This window comes from Stegodyphus dumicola, chromosome 3 (assembly GCF_044657685.1).
Source record: "Stegodyphus dumicola isolate Sdum_Otavi_A_Nest chromosome 3, ASM4465768v1".
NCBI classification, from domain to species: Eukaryota; Metazoa; Arthropoda; class Arachnida; order Araneae; family Eresidae; genus Stegodyphus; species Stegodyphus dumicola.
The window spans coordinates 82,287,171-82,305,759 of NC_140770.1; the positions used below are offsets into that span (position 1 = coordinate 82,287,171).

General features: G+C 31.1%; 2 protein-coding genes across 6 annotated transcripts in view; one reads left to right on the forward strand and one right to left on the reverse strand.

Moving 5' to 3' along the window:
• The window catches only part of LOC118203559 (uncharacterized), a 235,732-nt gene extending 219,627 nt beyond the window's left edge, over positions 1-16,105 (reverse strand). For all 5 annotated transcript variants that reach the window (XR_015040229.1, XM_085813027.1, XM_085813024.1 and 2 more), the window contains exons 1-3: positions 15,977-16,105; positions 11,309-11,479; positions 6,063-6,239 (exon numbers count right to left, since the gene is read on the reverse strand). Coding sequence is in view for 4 of the 5 variants with exons in the window: in XM_085813027.1 (XP_085669153.1) it covers positions 6,063-6,239; positions 11,309-11,476 (345 nt within the window). In the remaining variant the exon portion in view is untranslated. The remainder of the gene's footprint in view (positions 1-6,062; positions 6,240-11,308; positions 11,480-15,976) is intronic.
• Positions 16,106-16,445: 340 nt separating this feature from the next.
• Hat1 (histone acetyltransferase 1) lies at positions 16,446-18,371 on the forward strand. The gene has a single exon (XM_035375844.2). It carries the CDS (start codon positions 16,615-16,617, stop codon positions 17,836-17,838), a length of 1,224 nt encoding a protein of 407 aa, XP_035231735.1. The 5' UTR covers positions 16,446-16,614; the 3' UTR covers positions 17,839-18,371.
• The last annotated feature ends 218 nt before the right edge of the window (positions 18,372-18,589 follow it).

An 18,589-nucleotide genomic window follows, 5' to 3' on the forward strand; every position in this document is an offset into this window, starting at 1 on the left:
TTCCGCCTGGGAGTGTACAAGCAAAGCCCGCACTTGGACTTGAACTTAAAAGACTAAGAATTAAACTAAAACTAAGATTAAATAAAGAAGTATAGCTATCAAGGTTCAAATCGAGTTGGCCCCTTAACTTATCTGACTACGAAACTTAGACAGGGCCTGAGTACGGCCGAGCGTAATAACAGCTTTGAGAGAGAGAGTGGCAAAAAAGGCAGATGTGCGTAAATCAGGAACTCTGATTCTCTCTCACTCAGTAAGTAACATCGTGGTTTAAATACCACTCCTCCTCATTAAATATTCAGCAAGATTCCAAAACTACGTTCTGGCTGGAAGTAGTAAGTTGAATTTAAGAATTTGACAGGAAAGGAACTTTAATGAAAAAGAGCAAGGAGCAAAAATAATTAATTTTCCAAAAACAAAATGTAATTTCTGTTCATGAATTCAGATCAAACATACAAATGATGTATTGGTTTGGATTACTTGATTATGGTAAAGAACACTAGGGCTACCGGCCTAAGAAAAAGGGGGGGCTTCGTGGAAGACTTTGTGTATTTAATTATGGCAAAGCACACGAGGGCTATCTGCCTAAGGGGAGGGATGCCTTCGTGGAGGACTTTCTAAGGGAAACTGGCTTGTATACACATTACACATGGAAGACTTTCTGAGCGAAACTGGCATGTAATCCACTTTAAACACGGGAAAATTCACAAACACTTCCCTGCAGCTAGCGCGTTTGTTTAGAATCGATGATTTGGTTTATCTGATTGCAGCAAAGCAAACTAGAGCTATATGCTAAGTTGAGAAATTTTGTAGATGAATTTTTAAAGGAAACTGGTTGATATCCACCTTATGCATGGGAAAAACTACGAAAATGCCCATGCAATGTGCCCGTCTTCTGGAATCGAAATCAGGTTGAACTACCAGTGTTCAGCTACTTCACGGCTCAGCCGATGGGATTTCGTTTGGAACCGAACCCAGGTTAAATTACCTGTATTTGGCTACTTTACCACTTCACTAATGTTGGGTTCTAAAAATGTAATGAGCTAATATATAAATGCTTTATATATATGTAAACTAAATGCCTAGTTTATATATATATATATATATATATAATATCTACGCAGTTTAATATTTAAAATAATCTGAGAAAATTAATCAAACTAATCAGTCAATCCAAATTCTATCAACTGCGGTAAGTAGAGCAACAAATTGCAAAATTATAGCATCAAAATCCTAAACAAGCTCATAAAAGCTTGAGAATTTTTTTTAATTTGTATTTTGAGTCGGAAAAACAAGTCATATAAATACAAATGCAAGCAATCCAACTCGTGAAAAAATAATGACGGATGAAAATTTGAAACCATACAGAGCAGAGCAAACTTCTTTTCGCAGATCTGTAGCAAAATCATAAATAAGCAAAAAAAAAAAAAAAAAAACCTTAACAAAATCTAATAAAAAATATTTTCTATTTAAACGGAAAGAGTTTCCATAACACAAAACACGTAAACAGAAGCAATCCAATGAATGAAAAAATAATAACCACTGAAAATTTGATCCAAAACAAACAAAATAAAAAGAAAAAGAAGAGCTAGTTTTTAAAATCTGTAACATTAGAGCAAAAAAAGTTTTTGTAATTATTATGCATATAAGCATGTATACTTATCAGAATCAATGGAACATTTTATCAAAATTTTTTTTTTAATTTTAGGCAATTCCTACGGTTTTACCGTTGAGCCCTGGTAGATCGGCCTACTTCCAGATGCTGAGGAATGGACTGGCTGCATGGGCATTTCTGTAATTTTCCTGATGCATGAAATGAGTGTGAACCAGTTTCCTATAAATCCTACCTGAGGGCATTTTATCTTTCAGGTTATGAGGCTTTGCTTTGCCTTTATTTATTGAAATCTAAAAACAGTAAACAATGCCCCCTAATTATGACAAAAAACCTAACATCGTTAAAGGAAAGAGATGATAAACAGTTCTTAAGCGAAAGGGTTTTCGTAAGTGTAAAGGTCCCACCTGTGGCAGCCAAATACTGGTAGTTCAACCAGGATTTGATCCCATGCGAAAACGTTGACTGCATGATTTATTTTCATGGTTTTCCACCTGTGGAATGCAAATACGAGTCAGTTTTCCTATGAAATTCCTTCACAAAAGCATTTCTCACCTTAAGCAAATAGCCCTCATCTTCTCTGTCATATTCTAATAATCTAACCTTTTCTACTAGACAGAAGAATCTCTTTTTTAATGTACGACTCCTAATGGTGTCAAAAACTGCAGTTTTCTTTTTCTTCCCCCCCTCAATGCAAAAAATACACATCGATGTTGAAATCCATAAACCTTTACGTAAAATCAACATGAATTTTTATGTTTTCCACTTTTTATTTACATTCTGGAGAGTTCTCATGTGCATGAACTGAAACTTGACGTGGACAATAAGCTTCTCTGTATTATAAGCACAGAATGTTTCCATATTAACTTTCTCTGGAACGTTCAAAATTTAATATTTCGTGAATGTATTGGACAGAAGTTTGCATTTAACATTATGAAAACAGACACTACCATCACTAGTTTTTCAAATAGAAATATTGTTTATAATGTAAATTAAAGTTGTACATTAACTTATAGCAGCAAGGAAAGAAACTCGAAAATAATTTTATTCAAATGTTTTGATCATTACATTCAAATTTATACAACTGACAATAAAATATTCACACGATGGCATTAAGATTGCTTTCTAATTAAAAGTTATTAATAATATAACATTTTATCCTGTAACAATAAAGCTTGCTTTAAACTGAATAATTATAACATTATAGAATATTAAATTTTAATTAAAATTTTAAATTTATGATAATTAGCTAAATTTTTGTAGACAAATAACTCGGCAATTCTTCTGAAAGTTAAAATGCAGTTCTAATATAGAACTTAAAAATTTAAATGTAATATTAATAAATTTGATATTTGTGAAATTTTTAACAATTATTCAACCTGTATGACAATACTGTGCATTTCTTTTGAAGCAATTAAACATGAATCAAAGACTGAACAATTTTAAGATGAAGCATTGTTATTAATAACCAATAAATAAAGCAAAAATGCACATAATTTGACGTCAAACTTGGCAAAAACTATTTCATTCTTATAACAAATATTTTGAGGATGCATCCCTTTTCATTTTTGTATCTACAATATTACTATCAGATGTTACTAATCATGAAAGACATGAGATATGTTTATATTACTTGATAAATTAAATAGATAAATAAATAGCACAATAGTGTTTTAAAATAAGATTAATTTTAAAATTTAGATAAATAAATAGCACAAAGTTTAGTACTTTTAGCTGTAACAGATATAAGTGTCTTTATTTTATTTCTGAACCAACTTAAAAATACTTTACTCACCCAATCAGTTCACAAGAAACATTCTTAATCATATACTTTAATTCCCACAAAAATCTCTAAAGAAATTAATTTAAAGTATTTAATGGAACTATAAACGCATAATAGACTTCTATATTCATAAATGTGGTTATAAGAAGCAAAAAAAAAATTAAATATTAAGGTAGTGTTCCATAGAAACATTTATTGCTTTATATTATAATATCTAGATGTATAAGAAAGGTTATCTTGCTGAAACGTCATAGAAACTCTAATCATTAATTTCTGCTTCATACAATTACTTCAGTCATAGAATAAGCCAGACACACAGGGTAATGTTTTTACAGAACAAAAGTTGAAGGCTCTAACAGGGTTCACAGCCACATTTTAGTTAAAAAAATAAGCACCTATAAGCACTTTTCAAGCACATTTTAAGAAAAAAAATAAGCATGTGTCTAATTACATCATACACAACTGCATAACCTTAAAAATTAGACTTGTATTTTAAAATATGAGAAATGAAGTACTTATTAAGAGAGAATAAGCATTACCTCAACCATGGAAAATAATTACTTTTTTGTTTGTTTGTTTGTTTGTTTGTTTTTAATTTTAAATAATAGTTCAATTTACAGAACTAGTTTAAAACAAGAGAAAAAAACTATGAAGAACTAAACTATATTACAAGATTTAATGATGAAATTTCAGTTCAAAATAGAGTAAATAAATAATAATAAGGCATATTTATTGTATTTGCTTGGAACCTAATAATAAATACAATTTATTTTTCCACTCATATTGATATTTAAATAATTTAAATCTAAATTCTAAACATTTTCTAAATTTTCATTGTATATCAGTTTTCTTTTAACAGATATTGCAAGCAAAGTAATTTAAGTAAAAAAGAGGAACATTTCTGAAATCAGAGGACAAAAAATTTGCTTTATGCAGTCCTCTTTAAGCAGCTTAACTAACCCGCATACTTGGAAATTACCGAATATTCGGACAATCGAGCGTAACTTGAAGGAGCGGATGTGGGGGGGGGTAGACTGTAGCCGCTCTTTAGATTTTTCCGCTAAATAAATGCTTTTGACATTTCAATATGTGCATCGTATAAAATAAACCAACGGAATTAAAAAATATTCTGCTTAGCAAGCACAGTAAAACTCTTTTAAGTGTTCATAAACAAATCTCAGACTGAACATCAAAATTAATTATCTCTGCAAAATATCGCAAACGTTATTGCACAATACATGCGCCGTAATTCTTCCCTACGTGATATTACGCAATCGGAATTAACAACTGCCGGTATTGGGAGAATAAAGAACTAAATAACTGGGGTGTTTTTCATTCTAATTTTCAACAGACGGCGTTAAATTTCCAGAATAGAATCATTCTTCGCTTGGGTTGGTAGACCGCAGAACCTTTAGTCCTATTCAATCCAGATTGGAAAGTGACAAAAAAAAAAAGGTCCGTTGCTTGTTTTGCGGCGAACTGTAACAGTTTCAATATTCAAGATTTTGCGGAGAAAGGGGAGACCTCCCAACCTTCGTACTGTATAACGTATTGGCCAAAAAAATGAAATTATTTTGGCTATTCGATTACTTTGCCTAATTTAAGCCATACCGAATATTATTCCTTAGAAAGCTAATATGTGTTAAAACACAATCATTTTTGGAAGTTTACTATACTTCAGCAGTTACTGCAACTATGTTATTATAAACATTCATACATATGCTCATAATATAAGCATAACGATCATAATAAACACGAATATGAACTGACCAAGCAGAACGAGAATGAAAATTTTTAAGATCTTGATAGAAATTCAAACGTGTGTAGTATTTGGGTGGGAGGAAAAGAATGCCGAATGTAGCTTAATTTTCTACTGCTTTCGCAATTCTTTGACCAATAGAACGACGGGCACCCGTCTGTACTCTTCGTGCACACCAAAGGTTATGTTAATGCAGAGAAAGGGGGGAAAAGCTATTTCAGGGAGTATGACTCACCATCTGACATTCCATATTAGAAAGAAAAGTTGTTTATTTAGTTTCGGCTTTGGTACGGGGAAAAATAGCGCGTTCATTTAAAAAAAAAAAAAGCACTAAAATCAAAAAATAAGCACTAAAAACAAAAAAAATAAGGGCTTTAAAGAAAAAGTAAGCACCTATAAGGGCCTTTATATTTTATTTTCAAATATAAGGACTTATAAGCACTTATAAGGACCGCTACGAACCCTGTTGTATCTTGAAGAAAGTCGTACCCAAAAGTAGTACAAGAAAAATTACAAATACTGAAACCATTACATAATAAAAAAAATTAAAAATGAAATATTAACCTCCTCAGTTTAACGCCTCAAACAGAACTTATCAAGGGAAAAGTGTATTCAAGTTCAAAACCAAGTTGATCAATGAGTTCCGAATAGAAGTTTCGTTCCTCTGAGACATTTGAGATTTAGGACCATAGTTTCCAAAATGAATTTTCAATTTAAAATAACTTTCAGTAGTTCTCCATTAATCCTCCATTTAATCTCCAACTATTTTGTATTCTTTTAATAATTATATATATATATATATATATATACACACACACACATAGACACAAATTCACAACAAAATTAGCTGCTGATTTAATACAGTATTAGAAAATAAATTAAAAACTTAATATAAATATTTTATGCATTACTCTGGAGTTCTCTTTCTTAGCTTGAGATAATAGGCCTTCCAAACTATTAATTCTCAGGTCTCTACTCTGGATTTCATTTTGCAGCTTTGATGTCTTATTTTCAAAGCTTTTATTAGTATCAGCTAATGATTGCAGTTGACGTTCCAGTTGAACATATTGCTGCTTTCCTTCATCAACCTAAGCATATACCAGAGAAAAAAATCATAAAACTGATACCTCTTCAATGCAGTTTTCTTAAATATTAATAAAATGATTGCCAAAAAATCAAAATTCATTATTTTGTAAGACATGAAGAAAACCAAAGCTATTAGAATAATGTACGAGTGCTATTCAGGAAGCAAGGAACATTTCTGTCTGACGTCGCTAGGCACACACCGATCACGTATATTTTGTTGTCGGCATCTCATTCGGCATCCAGCCATCACAACGGGAATATTTCCACGCTGCCCATTTTTTTTATATTCAAATTTAAAATATGTTCTGCAATTGAAAATCCTGCCAGTTGGGAGGTGCAGTCTGCGATACAGTTTTTGTTGACAAAAAATCTAAAACCTATGGAAATTTATCGGCAAATGTGCTTTACACGCATGCACAGAAACAAGGTAATGAATGAAACGGTGTACAGAAACAAGGTAATGAATGAAAATTCAATCCGGAAATGGTGCATTCAGTTTAAAAATGGCTGAACTAATGTTCACGATGAAGAGAAGAGTGAATGCCCTAGCATTGTGACTGACGAACTGGTCACTAAAGTTCGTGAAAACCACCGTTTCACAATAACGGAGCTTTTGCTTAGTTTTTCACAAGTTTCACAGAAAATTGAAATTGAATTTGAAATTGTCACACAAAAGCTAGGCTACCAAAAATTTTGTACAAGATGGGTGCCGAAATTGCTTACAGACCACAATAAAGGTCAGCGAAAGGGGGCAGCTTTGACATTTCTGGAGGCCTACAACAGACATGGTGATTCATTACTGGATCGAATCGTAACTGGTGACGAGACGTGGGTGAGACACATGAATTGCGAGACAAAATTACAGTCTATGCAGTGGGGGCACACAAGTTATCCCAAAAGAGAAAGAAAATGTTTGCAAACCTTGTCACAAAAGAAGATTATGGTGACTGTGTTTTGGGATAGGCAAGGTGTGCTTTTTATTGATTTTCTCGAGCATGGTGCCACAATAAACTCTGAGCGGTTGAGTGGTTAAGATCGCAGGCGGCAGAATTCTATGACGAAGGAATTTCAAAGCTTGTCCACTGCTATGATAAGTGCCTCAATTTGTTTGGTGACTATGTAGAAAAGTAGAACTTTAGTCGCTCTTTCTGATGTATATAATCAAATTTTTTTCCAAAACATTCCTTACTTTCTGAATAGCCTACGTAAGTAAAATTAAGAACAAACATGTTTTAAAGAAATGTGACGCAATAATCAATATTATTGCATCACATTTCTTTAAAATTCTTAAAGTGTGTGCACATTTCTTTAAAATTCAATAACAAATATTTATACTTCAGTTATCAGCACCTCAATGAAAAGTTGGCAACTTATCACCAATTTTGTGAATTTGAAGGGGAAAAAAGGTCTGCTTGGCTGTCATTACATCTTATAGGAAACATTCTGCTCATAAATAATAATAAGAGTTTATAAAAACAGGAATATTATGAAAAGGAAAATAGATATGGCTGATATTCAACTATTTTACTGACATCTATGCTTTTGCTAAAATAAAGCAAACAGCTAATATAAAGGAGATACTGCTGTCTTCTCACTAGTTTCCAACCCCCATTCAATTACTTTGGTTGTAATTTATATTAAGTTTTACATTGCACTTTCCCAGAGTTTTATCGTTTAGGAACTATAACGTCATAAAAAGCATATTTTATGTTATTATAAAAATGCTATATTTCTGAAAAAAATCCATTGCTTTACCTCTCATTAATGGGTGATTTCTGTAGTCCCATTATGTTTCAATTAATAATTCTTTTCAATTTAAAAAACATTGTACTTAAGGGTAGAGGACACTGATCAATAAAATGTTTAACTATGAAACATGTCATGATACATGCACTCAAACAAATGTGTGGAATGGATATTGTCACATGTATACTAAAAAATACACCAAAAATACAGAAACTCTATTAAATGTTGAAAGTAAAAGTGCAGATAATCAGAAAATATCTAAATATTTATCTAACATCCAAAACTATATGAAATAATGGCTAATCTTTGGAATATGATAACAGGTAGTTTAGCGACATTTTGGTAAGGCGATAAAGGTTACTAGCTAGAACTTTAACAGTGTACATGGATAAAGTCAAGAGTGTGTGCAATGCCATTTTTGTGTAATTCTGGGATTTTTTTTAAGAGGAAATAGGTCGATGTGTACATGGTTACCATGTATGTGCAATTCTTAAAAACGTGCCAAGCAGTTTGCGATTCTGCACTTTCTTCCCAATTTCGCACCTAATCTTCATCATGATTAAGCACTTTTGTTCCATAAAAGTTCTAGCATAAGCGGAATTCAGCTAGCAGATTGTTGGAAAAAAATGTTGAGTAAAAAAAGACATGCCTTTTCTTCGTGAAAACAAAATGGCGTCCAAACAAAAACAGCAGGTTGCTGTAGCAGGGTTAGTCGCCAAATTTTCGCCAAGTTACCATAATCCAAAGATTAACCGAAATAATTTCAAAATAGATAAAATGATCTGACAGCCCTACTTTTCAAGATAACTGACAATACTCAATTTCTTTAAGGCCATATTCTCAACCAGGTAGAAGGATTCCTCCTTTGGTTGAATTTACAAATTTTGGTATTTATCAACCTTTTCTATAGCTTTTGTTGCTTAATTTATTATGAAAAGATGTTAAAAAGTAATCTAAATAAATACTCAGTACAAAAGCACAGAAAATCTGGACCTCCAGACCACCAACTTTTTTTTGTAAGAGAGATGCTGTAAAAGAGATGTTTGAGAGCCTCCCAGGGGAAATGTCGTAACAATATTTGGCACATCACAGCCGCATGAGAACGAGCATTATCCTACAAGAGGATAACCCTGCGTGACAGCATACCACTTCGGCAGTTCCTGATATTCTGTCTCAGTTTCTGTAATGTGTATGGCACAGTACATGGCAGCAGTGACAGCCGTGCCCATAGATATCCATTCCAACAGTAGTGGACCACTGACGTCAAAGAAGCTGTTAACATGACTTTACCAGCTCTAGTGGACGTGCAAAGCCTTCTTTGGGTGTGGGGATGAAGAGGTCGCCATTCCCTGCTCATGCTTTTGTTGGCTAGATCAGTGATGGCACCATATTTCATCAGCAGCAGTGAACCTTGAAAGGAATTGGTTCCCTATTTCATGGTACCACATAATGTGTTCCATGGAAGCAGATATGCAATGAATCCTCTGCTCCTCTGTCAAGTGTTTTGGCACCCATTGTGCACAAACCTTGCAGTATGCAACCTTTCATGCAGTATTGTGCACACACTTCTTATGCTCATAGACATTTCCTCTGGCATTTCTTGAGTGGAGATTCACTCATTCCTTTTCATGAGATTGCCCATATCTGCAAATGCTTCCTGGGCCATCACTACATGCACTTGACCAGGTCGTAGCCTGTTGTCAGCACTGCTTCTTCCATTACGAAAATACTCACACCATCAGAATACCGATCTGCATTTCATTGACTCCATGCCATAGACATTTTGCATTTGATGATAGTTTTTAGAAGCACTCACATATTCCGCTGCTAAAAATTGCACGACAGCACATTGACACAATTTGGAGGCATCCATGATGCAAACGATGCCTTTTAACACGCTTCTATGCTATCACATACGCATCAGGTGGTATCTGATGATATTGCATGCATTTCCAGCACTCTGTGCCCTCTACAGGAGAATCATCCTTCCCTTCAAATGGCAGAGTTATTACAGCAATGCCACTTTCATTTGAACGACCCATATATATATATATATATATATATATATAGTGTATATATACACACACTATATTTGCTTTCTTCTAAAAAATGCTTCTTTTTATTATTTCTTATGAACAGAACAGTACCAATGAAGTCATAAAAATAGTCAAATAAATGGTTTTCATCAATTTATAAAATCACCAATGTGCTAGCAACTTTTCGTAAGGATGCAAACAATCAGAAAGCACCCAAAAAACATGAAATACAGTGTTCTGATAAAATTTTGAATTTCAAATAAAATTACGTTCCACAAAACGCAAAAAATAAATTGAGAAATAAAGAAAAATTTAACGCAAAGGTAAGCAAACTATCACCTTAATAAATGTTTCAAATATTATGAAATATAAACTTTTGCAGTTATTAAGAAACATTGCAAGAACATGTACATTTATAAATACTCGGTGATTTACACTTCAAATTATAATAAAGAGGGTGTCGTTTATAAAATATGGTACTCGTGTGTTATTGCAACAACCTTAGCAGAAGTTGCCGAATATTTAGAAGTGTCAACTCTGACAACCATGCACATAACCATTCTTCAGACAACCATACTTATAACAGTCCTTCAGTCAAGCAATGTCATCATTTTCATATGCCTTCTCTTTGTTTTCTAAATGTCAACAGTTTTTGTAAACAAATCGTGGCATTTTTTTGCCTTAAAATTAAATTTAAAATATAAGTTTGCAGAATTTGTTAGTAATAAAAGAAATTATGGTAAAATTTCTGCAGGAATCTTTTTGTCGCAAAATTTCCAAAGGGAATACTGAGAAGATTCGTTTGGTGTAGTCATGTTGAGATTTATGCGATGCCAAATTCGTATAAATTTGATTTTTTTTTAAACTAAAACAGATTGCTGTGTACATGCAGAGAAGAATAGCGCAAAAAATATTACAATAAGATTTGGAGAAAAAAGCACATGTAATCCTTACTTAATAATTAAAATTTGCATTTTAAATTGCTAAAGTTTCATATGTTGATAATGTTTGCCGAATTACGATAAATATCAATAGTTAGGAGATATTTTTTATAAAAGTCACAAAAACTGCCAATTCGCAAACGATAAATAATTTTTACCTTGTCATCTGTAAAAAATTGCCAAATTACACCAAGGTGGTCGAGTTAATATGCAAGTACCTAAACTATTTTTTATCCAAACTGTTCCTTTTTTTTTTTTGTTTGTTTATTTAGTGTAATAATCTGTCAATGTCTACATTTTTTCACTGAAGTTTTAATTTTTTTTTTAATTTTAATTAGATAAGCTTACTTTTCGCTTTTCTTTATCCAGAGCAAGTTCAAGACATTCACACTGAAGCTGTTTCTGTTGCCTCTCTTTTTGAAGTCGTGCAACTGTTTCTTCTAAAGTGTTAACTTTCTGAAGAGCTACAGAAGACAAACTTTGCTTCCACTCATTAGATGCCCAATCCATATTCATGAGCTAAAACACATATGTAATAAATAGCCATTTGTGTGAATCACATGTGAATCACATCAGTATCAATCAGCTTCAATGATAAAACAAATTGCAGTAAGAAAATCAATCACTCTGAACAATGAAAACTAAAAAACTATGCAAATTAAAATACTTATGCTAAATCTTAAAATATGTAAAATGTAAGTCAGAAAGTACAGTTTCCAATTGAAAGAAAACTTATTTCATGTTTAAAAAAAATATCCGATTTAAATTTTTCTCTGTTACAGGGATAGCCAAAATTATGTTTATATGAACAGATTTTGTTTTCTCTTGCAGATACATGAGCAACATGGGTGGCAAATTAACACTAGGGGCAAGATGAATAGTTGCAAGCTTGATGGCAATATATGGTTCTGTATTCATATTTCATCGAAATTTAAATGGCTTGGGGAATTTGACCCATTAAACAGTTTGGGACATTTTGTGCTGAAAATTTTACAAAATGAGATAAAACAATCTGTTGAACTATTTATTGTGCAGACGAAAAGCTTCTGAAGATCAGATCAATAATGGGCAACTTCAAAAGTAATGTGGGATGAACCTGAACAGTTTAGAAACTGGGCTGATCTTTGGAATATGGTAACTGGTAGTTTGGCGACATTTTGGAGGCGATAAAGGTTACTACCTAGGACTTTGGTAATAATGTGAGAAGCACTCAGTTCCGATTACGCATTATTTTGTGTGAGGGAAATGAGAGATCATGAGATATGTCATGCGACATTAATAGACGAATTACAGTTGTTTAATCGGAAAAGGGGGGAAATCTGGAAATTTCGTATTTAGCTATATTCTGTGTTGTGTGAAACGTGACATTAATGGACGAATAACAGTTCTTTAATCGGAAAGGAGGGTTAATTTGGAAAAGCTTCATTGTGTGTTGTGTGAAATAGTGTTGATTAATTTTTTGATTGCATGGCGCTATGTAAAGTGAATTCTAAATTTTTAATGTATTTATCTGATAATAATAATAAGTTGAGATTGTGTGAAAGAAAGGATATTACAAGTTTAAATGGTGGTGCAAGAAATATGGTGAAAATGGACATTTTGTGAAAAGGAGTGTAAGGAAGGGTACGTGGTTTGCTGAAAGTAGTTTGAGTATAGGTGAAATTTTATTAATTTCTTATTACTTAGTGAATAGACTTCCAGTTGACTACTGATTTTAGGATTTAGAAATTAGCAGTAGTACTGCAGCGACGTAATGAAGATTCTGAAGAAGATTAGGTAAGTTAGTATTTTTAATCATTTGAGGATATTATTTTTATGCATTGTTCTAAATGTGAGGAGTAAATAAATTAAAATGGTATTATTTGAAAATTGTTATTAGCAATGATTTAATTTAAAGTAATTAGGATTGTAATCGAATTTTTATTAATTTAATGTATGTGCTTATTTATATTTTAAGTAGTGTTTTTTAATTTAATTATATTTTAATTTAATGATCGTGATTTTGTGAGTTATATGTTTGTAGTATTTTGGAATATGTTCGAGTAGTATAGGTTGAGTATTTTCATGAAATTTTTCTAATTTATGAGAAAAAAGCAGTGTACATGGATATAGTGAACAGTGTGCGCAATGCCATTTTTGTGCAATTCTGGGATATTTTTTTTAAGTAAAAATAACTCGACGTGTACATAGTTTAGTGATATTTTAATTAAATGATAGTTATTTTGTGAATTTTATGTTTGTAGGAATTTTGTATATGTTTCAGTTGAAGTAAACGTGCATGGAAATAATTTAAATATTTGACACTAAGTATTTGTAATGCTTGCGGTATGAATTCGTTGGTGACGTTTATAATATAATAGATAATTTAGAGGTAAAAGTTTTTGGATATTTTATTTATTTTATACGTGGAAATGTTCATATTTGGAAAGGGTATACACTTTTTTGCGATAAGGTAATTTCATATATGTTCTTTTTACCAGTTTAAAGATTCAGAAAATTGTCATGCATTTTCATGAAATTTTTCTAATTTATTAGAAAAAAGCAGTGTACATGGATATAGTGAGGAGTGTGCGCAATGCCATTTTTGTGCAATTCTGGGATTTTTTTTTAAGTAAAAATAAGTCGACGTGTACATGGTGTATGTGTTATTGTGAAAAACGTGCAAGGATTTTGCGATTGTGCACTTTTTCCCAATTTCGCAGTGAATATTTGTCATGATTAAGCAGTTTTGTTAGATAAAATTTCTAGTATAAGTGTAATTTGGCTAGTAGATTGTTGGAAAAAGTGTTCAGTAAATAAAAAGAAAAGAAACATGTCTTTACTTCGTGAAGACAAAATGGCGGCGGAAAAAAAAAAAAATAAAAGCTTGCTGTAGCAGAGTTGGTCGCCAAAAAATCGCCAAGTTACCATAATCCAAAGATCAACCAGAAACTGTGTTAAACCTCTTATACACGGTTGCATTTATTAATATTACTGAGGAATTGCCTTGCTTTGAGTCAAATTTGCTTTTAACTTTAAGTGCTTTAACCTTCCAGCATGCGCGCTTGGCAGTTGTATTTTTTATGACATCGTTATTTTACTGTTTTTAGCATGAAAACCGACAGAAATGAGTGAATATTGATAATAAATTTGTTAAGAAATAAAATATTAATCTTATTATTGCAAAATAAAATACAAATGATATGGCATTCAAATATAAGTAAAAGTTCTTATGATACTGAGATGGAAATGCAATGATATATTTCATTATAGAAAATTTTAAATTTATTATTTAATAATTATATTTTAAAATTGAAGCTAATTTTAATATTCATCAAAGACAAGTATAGACAATAAAAAAGGAAAATACCTTAGTAAGAAAAAAAGTAAGTTTAGCATTACTTCTGCAAGGAAATTTACTTCTTACTGGTTACAAAAATGCACTTTAAACTAACTTTAATGTTTTTATTTATTTCTAAAAATTATAAATAAAAGAAAATAAGGAAGGGAAATCACTATTGTTCTCCCGTCCATAGGTTTCCTTGTCTTCCTTTTCGTCATCAGATAATTCTTGAAGAATCCGAGCAAAATCAGCTAGTTGCACATATTTTTTTGCCATGAAAACCGATATAAAATTTAGAGCCAAATGTATTCAAATTAAAATAATACACGGCAATTAATAACACAAAATGACAAAATATTTGAGAAAAAAATATTTTCCGAATTTTAAAACACGACTGTGCGCCTGTCGTAACTTTTATGAAAAAGCTGTCCCATAGCACAAAAGCCCAGTTAAAAAAAAAAAAAGATAAATAACTTCTTGTTGGCACATTCCATGATGTGCGGAAGGGTAGAAAGGAGGAATAGAAATTACCTTCATACGTCTCGGTCTCAATATGCGAAAAACGTGCATTAAAAACTGAATTTATCATAAATTTTGCATGTACACACGTGCTGGAAGGTTAACTTAATTATAATGATCTATATAATGCAAATATATTTCTGTTCAAAGAAGATATAAGAAAAATTATAAGGTACATTCATGTCCTATGTAAAAACAAGGGCATTCCCGCACAATAATATCTGAATTTGAATATAAATTAGAGCCAGCTAATGAAATAAGTATACATGAAATTGTAAATTGATAAAAATTAGAAACTATTAGAAGCATTTATAGCTTTCTTATTTTTAATTTAAATTAATTTAATAAAAAGTATTGAGGAGAAATATAACTTTTTTTTTTTTTTTTTTACTTCATTTTGAAGTAAAGCAAATGATACTAAATATGATTAATTATTAGCAAAATAATGTATTTTTTAAGCTTAAAAAAAGAATAGAAAAGAAATTACAAAACTTATAATATATACCAAACCTTTCACTCCAGGATAAGACTTATAAATTACATTATATAATAATGCTCATTATATGAAATTTTAGGAAAAAGGTCTAAACTAAAAGTCCCCTGTTGACAGGTTTTTTATTATTATTTCTTAAATCTAAGTGGAATAAGTTACATTATGCTGATAAAATTAATAAGTAAAATTAAGTTTACTTACATTATAGGATAGCAATACAAATTACATTTTTAACTAGATAAAACTTCATACGTAATTCTGAGCATTTTAGTTTCAACTTACTGCATGATGACATAAGAGTAAACTAATTTAAATAATTTGTATTAATATATTGAAGACATATAGATATATGAGTATCACAAAAAAAATAATAATAATGAATGCTTCTCGTTGCAGCAAAATGAAAACACTCATTTTAAATTATTTTCGCATGCCTTCTCAATTCAACAACAGCCACAATATTTTTCTTTATAAATATGCTTTGAACAAAGATATAAAAACAGTTTCATGGACTGAAATCTTTTATCGGAAATAAAATATATGTAATATACAGATGAATCTGTAAACATATAGACATATATATGCAAACATACAGATAAATTTGAGATAAAATTTATTCATTAGGGCTTATATTAATATAAACTATTTAATCCAAAATATTTTTAAATTAACCAACACTTACAATTTAGTAATTAACAGGTCTGTCACCGATTCTTCATATCGCGTTTCTTTGAAATCGCAGGATTGCTAAAAAGATTTCAAATTCATCCACATTAGTCAAGCTGATTCTGATTGGTCCAAATATTATAGCCTCAGACAAAGGAATTTATTTTTCCCCAACTTTCCTAGGACACAAAATCCCCTAAAAATTTGAGCGCAATTATACTTTTATAAATAATTATTCTTAATGTCTGAATTCTTAAAATTTATTCAAATAATAACAAATGAAAATTATTTGAAGAAACAACGGTTCAACTCATCCTTTTTGGATATGTTGCTAAGTAACAAACACATGTTTCAAAAAAGTATTTAGGGATGCACGTAATTTTTTTTTTTTTTTTGTAATTTTTTTCGTCAAAGCATCTTTTGAAAATGGAAAATTGAATGATGAGCATTCAACGACAGAACATTTATTTTAGTGCGAATGGCAACATAGACTTTCGCGCCTATTTCACTGGAGACGATTTGGGTTATTGGTTATGACGTTCGATGTATTAACGTAGTTGTTTAAAGATTCGAATAATTCTAAGTTATTAAGTTTTATGCATGTTGTGAACTGTACTAACTGAAGTCTTGGCGTATTTGTTTCATCATTTCAAAATGTCTGGAGTCAAAAGAAAAATCTCTGATGGTTATTTAGAACAGTATGTGTGTAATGCAAATGAAGTCATTAGCTTTAAATTTGTACTAAGCAAAGAAGATTTGAATGATGAATCCGATTGTTTCAAACCAGAGTTTACACATCAGTTCTTTGGCGATAGTGAAAATATTTTTGGCTATATAGGATTGCATATTAATTTTTATTATTCGGCCTGTAGATTATTACCTTATTTTGGAATGACATACAGAGAAAAAATCAAACCTTCCAGAAGTGGTGGTGTTGAAGCTGATAATGTTTATCAAATTATATGTGACAAGCTTGAGTTGCAACCTACAAGAGATTTAGATTCGTTTGTATCTTCCCTCAACAAAGAATCTTCATTCAAACCTTATGGGAAAATGCTGAGCTCTTTCACATTAGAAAATGAAGTTAAAGAAGAGTATGGAATTTATCATGCCGATATTACCACTGTTGGTTTTAAAGAATATCATCAAAATATGCAAACTCTGATCCTGTGGTTTATAGATGCTGCATCTTACATTGATGATGAAGATGAGAGATGGGACTATTTTGTATTACATGAACATATTAATGATAATGGTGGATTATATCCTTTTGTTGGGTATGCCACAGTATATCGATATTATGCATATCCCCAGAAAACTCGACCTAGAATAAGCCAGATGCTGATTTTACCACCATTTCAGAAAAAGGGCCTTGGATCAAAGCTGTTGGAAGCTATATACGATTACTACATAAAAGATTCCGAGGTTCTAGACATTACAGTTGAAGATCCTTCCGAAGATTTTGTAAAAATCAGAGATTTTGTAGATTGTAAAAATTGTCAGACACTTCCTAGCTTTAGTGAGGAAAATTTAAGAAAGGGTTTCTCACAAGATATGGCTGAAGATGCAAGAGAAAAATTCAAAATCAACAGAAAACAAGCTAGGCGAATTTATGAAATTCTTCGCCTCCGTTGCACTGATATTACAAATAAAAAAGATTACAAAGCATATAGGTTAGATGTAAAAAATCGTTTAAATGCCCCACATCAACGAGAAAAACTGGATATGGAAAAATTACAAAGAAATTTGTCACCTGAGGAATTGAAAGCTGCTGCTAATCCAATCCCTCGAGAACAGAGATTTGAACAGTTAGATCACATGTATAGAGAACTTGAGGAAAAGTATAAGCATGTTCTTGAAAGACTGAATGAATTGTAATTTTTTTTTTTTTTTTTTTTTTTTTAATTTTCAGGTTAAATATTTTATCAGATTTTTAAATAGCTCCTAACTTTTTTTTTTTTTTTTCCCTAAGTATGTTTGCATTTTATCATGTTATTTCAGCTGTGTTGTTATTTAAAACTAGTTAGATTACTGTTTGTAAAAGCCTACTAATGTTTTTGATGTATTTTTTTATCATACAGAAATTCTATCTATCCATTATTATCTAAATGAATAGTTAATCAGTGTAATATTTTTAAATGGAGTGTGATGATAGCAGAAGTTTTGAAGTGTTATGTTAAAATTTATGATGAATTACGAACAGAAAAATGCCTCAGTGATAAGTCAGGTATCTTTAATTATAAAATTTGGCTGTTAGACAAATGAAAAGGGAACTGTGTTGAGGAAAAAAGTGTCCTTTTAATCTTTTAGTATTTGATTTCTAATATCTGATTACTTATTCTATTTTTATTGTAGTTAGTTATTCAGTAACTGTAACATATTTAAATTAAAGATTGGTATTTTATTTCCTATTTTTTCTGATTATTTTCAGTGTGTTGACTGTTGAATTAAACTAATAAGTTACCAGGTAAATGTTTCGTTGGAAATTATTTTTGATTAAAATGAAGATTTGAGCTAGTAATATTTCATCAAATGTATGATGTAATGGAAAATAAACTATTTAGGCCTAAAGAAATTTAGCATGTTTAACAGTTATTTATCTTTAAAAAATTAATATGTTTTCATTGTG

Coding starts and splice junctions, on each gene's coding strand:
- Hat1 (XM_035375844.2), top strand. CDS start 16,615: ATGTCTGGAGTCAAAAGAAAAATCTCTGATGGTTATTTAGAACAGTAT.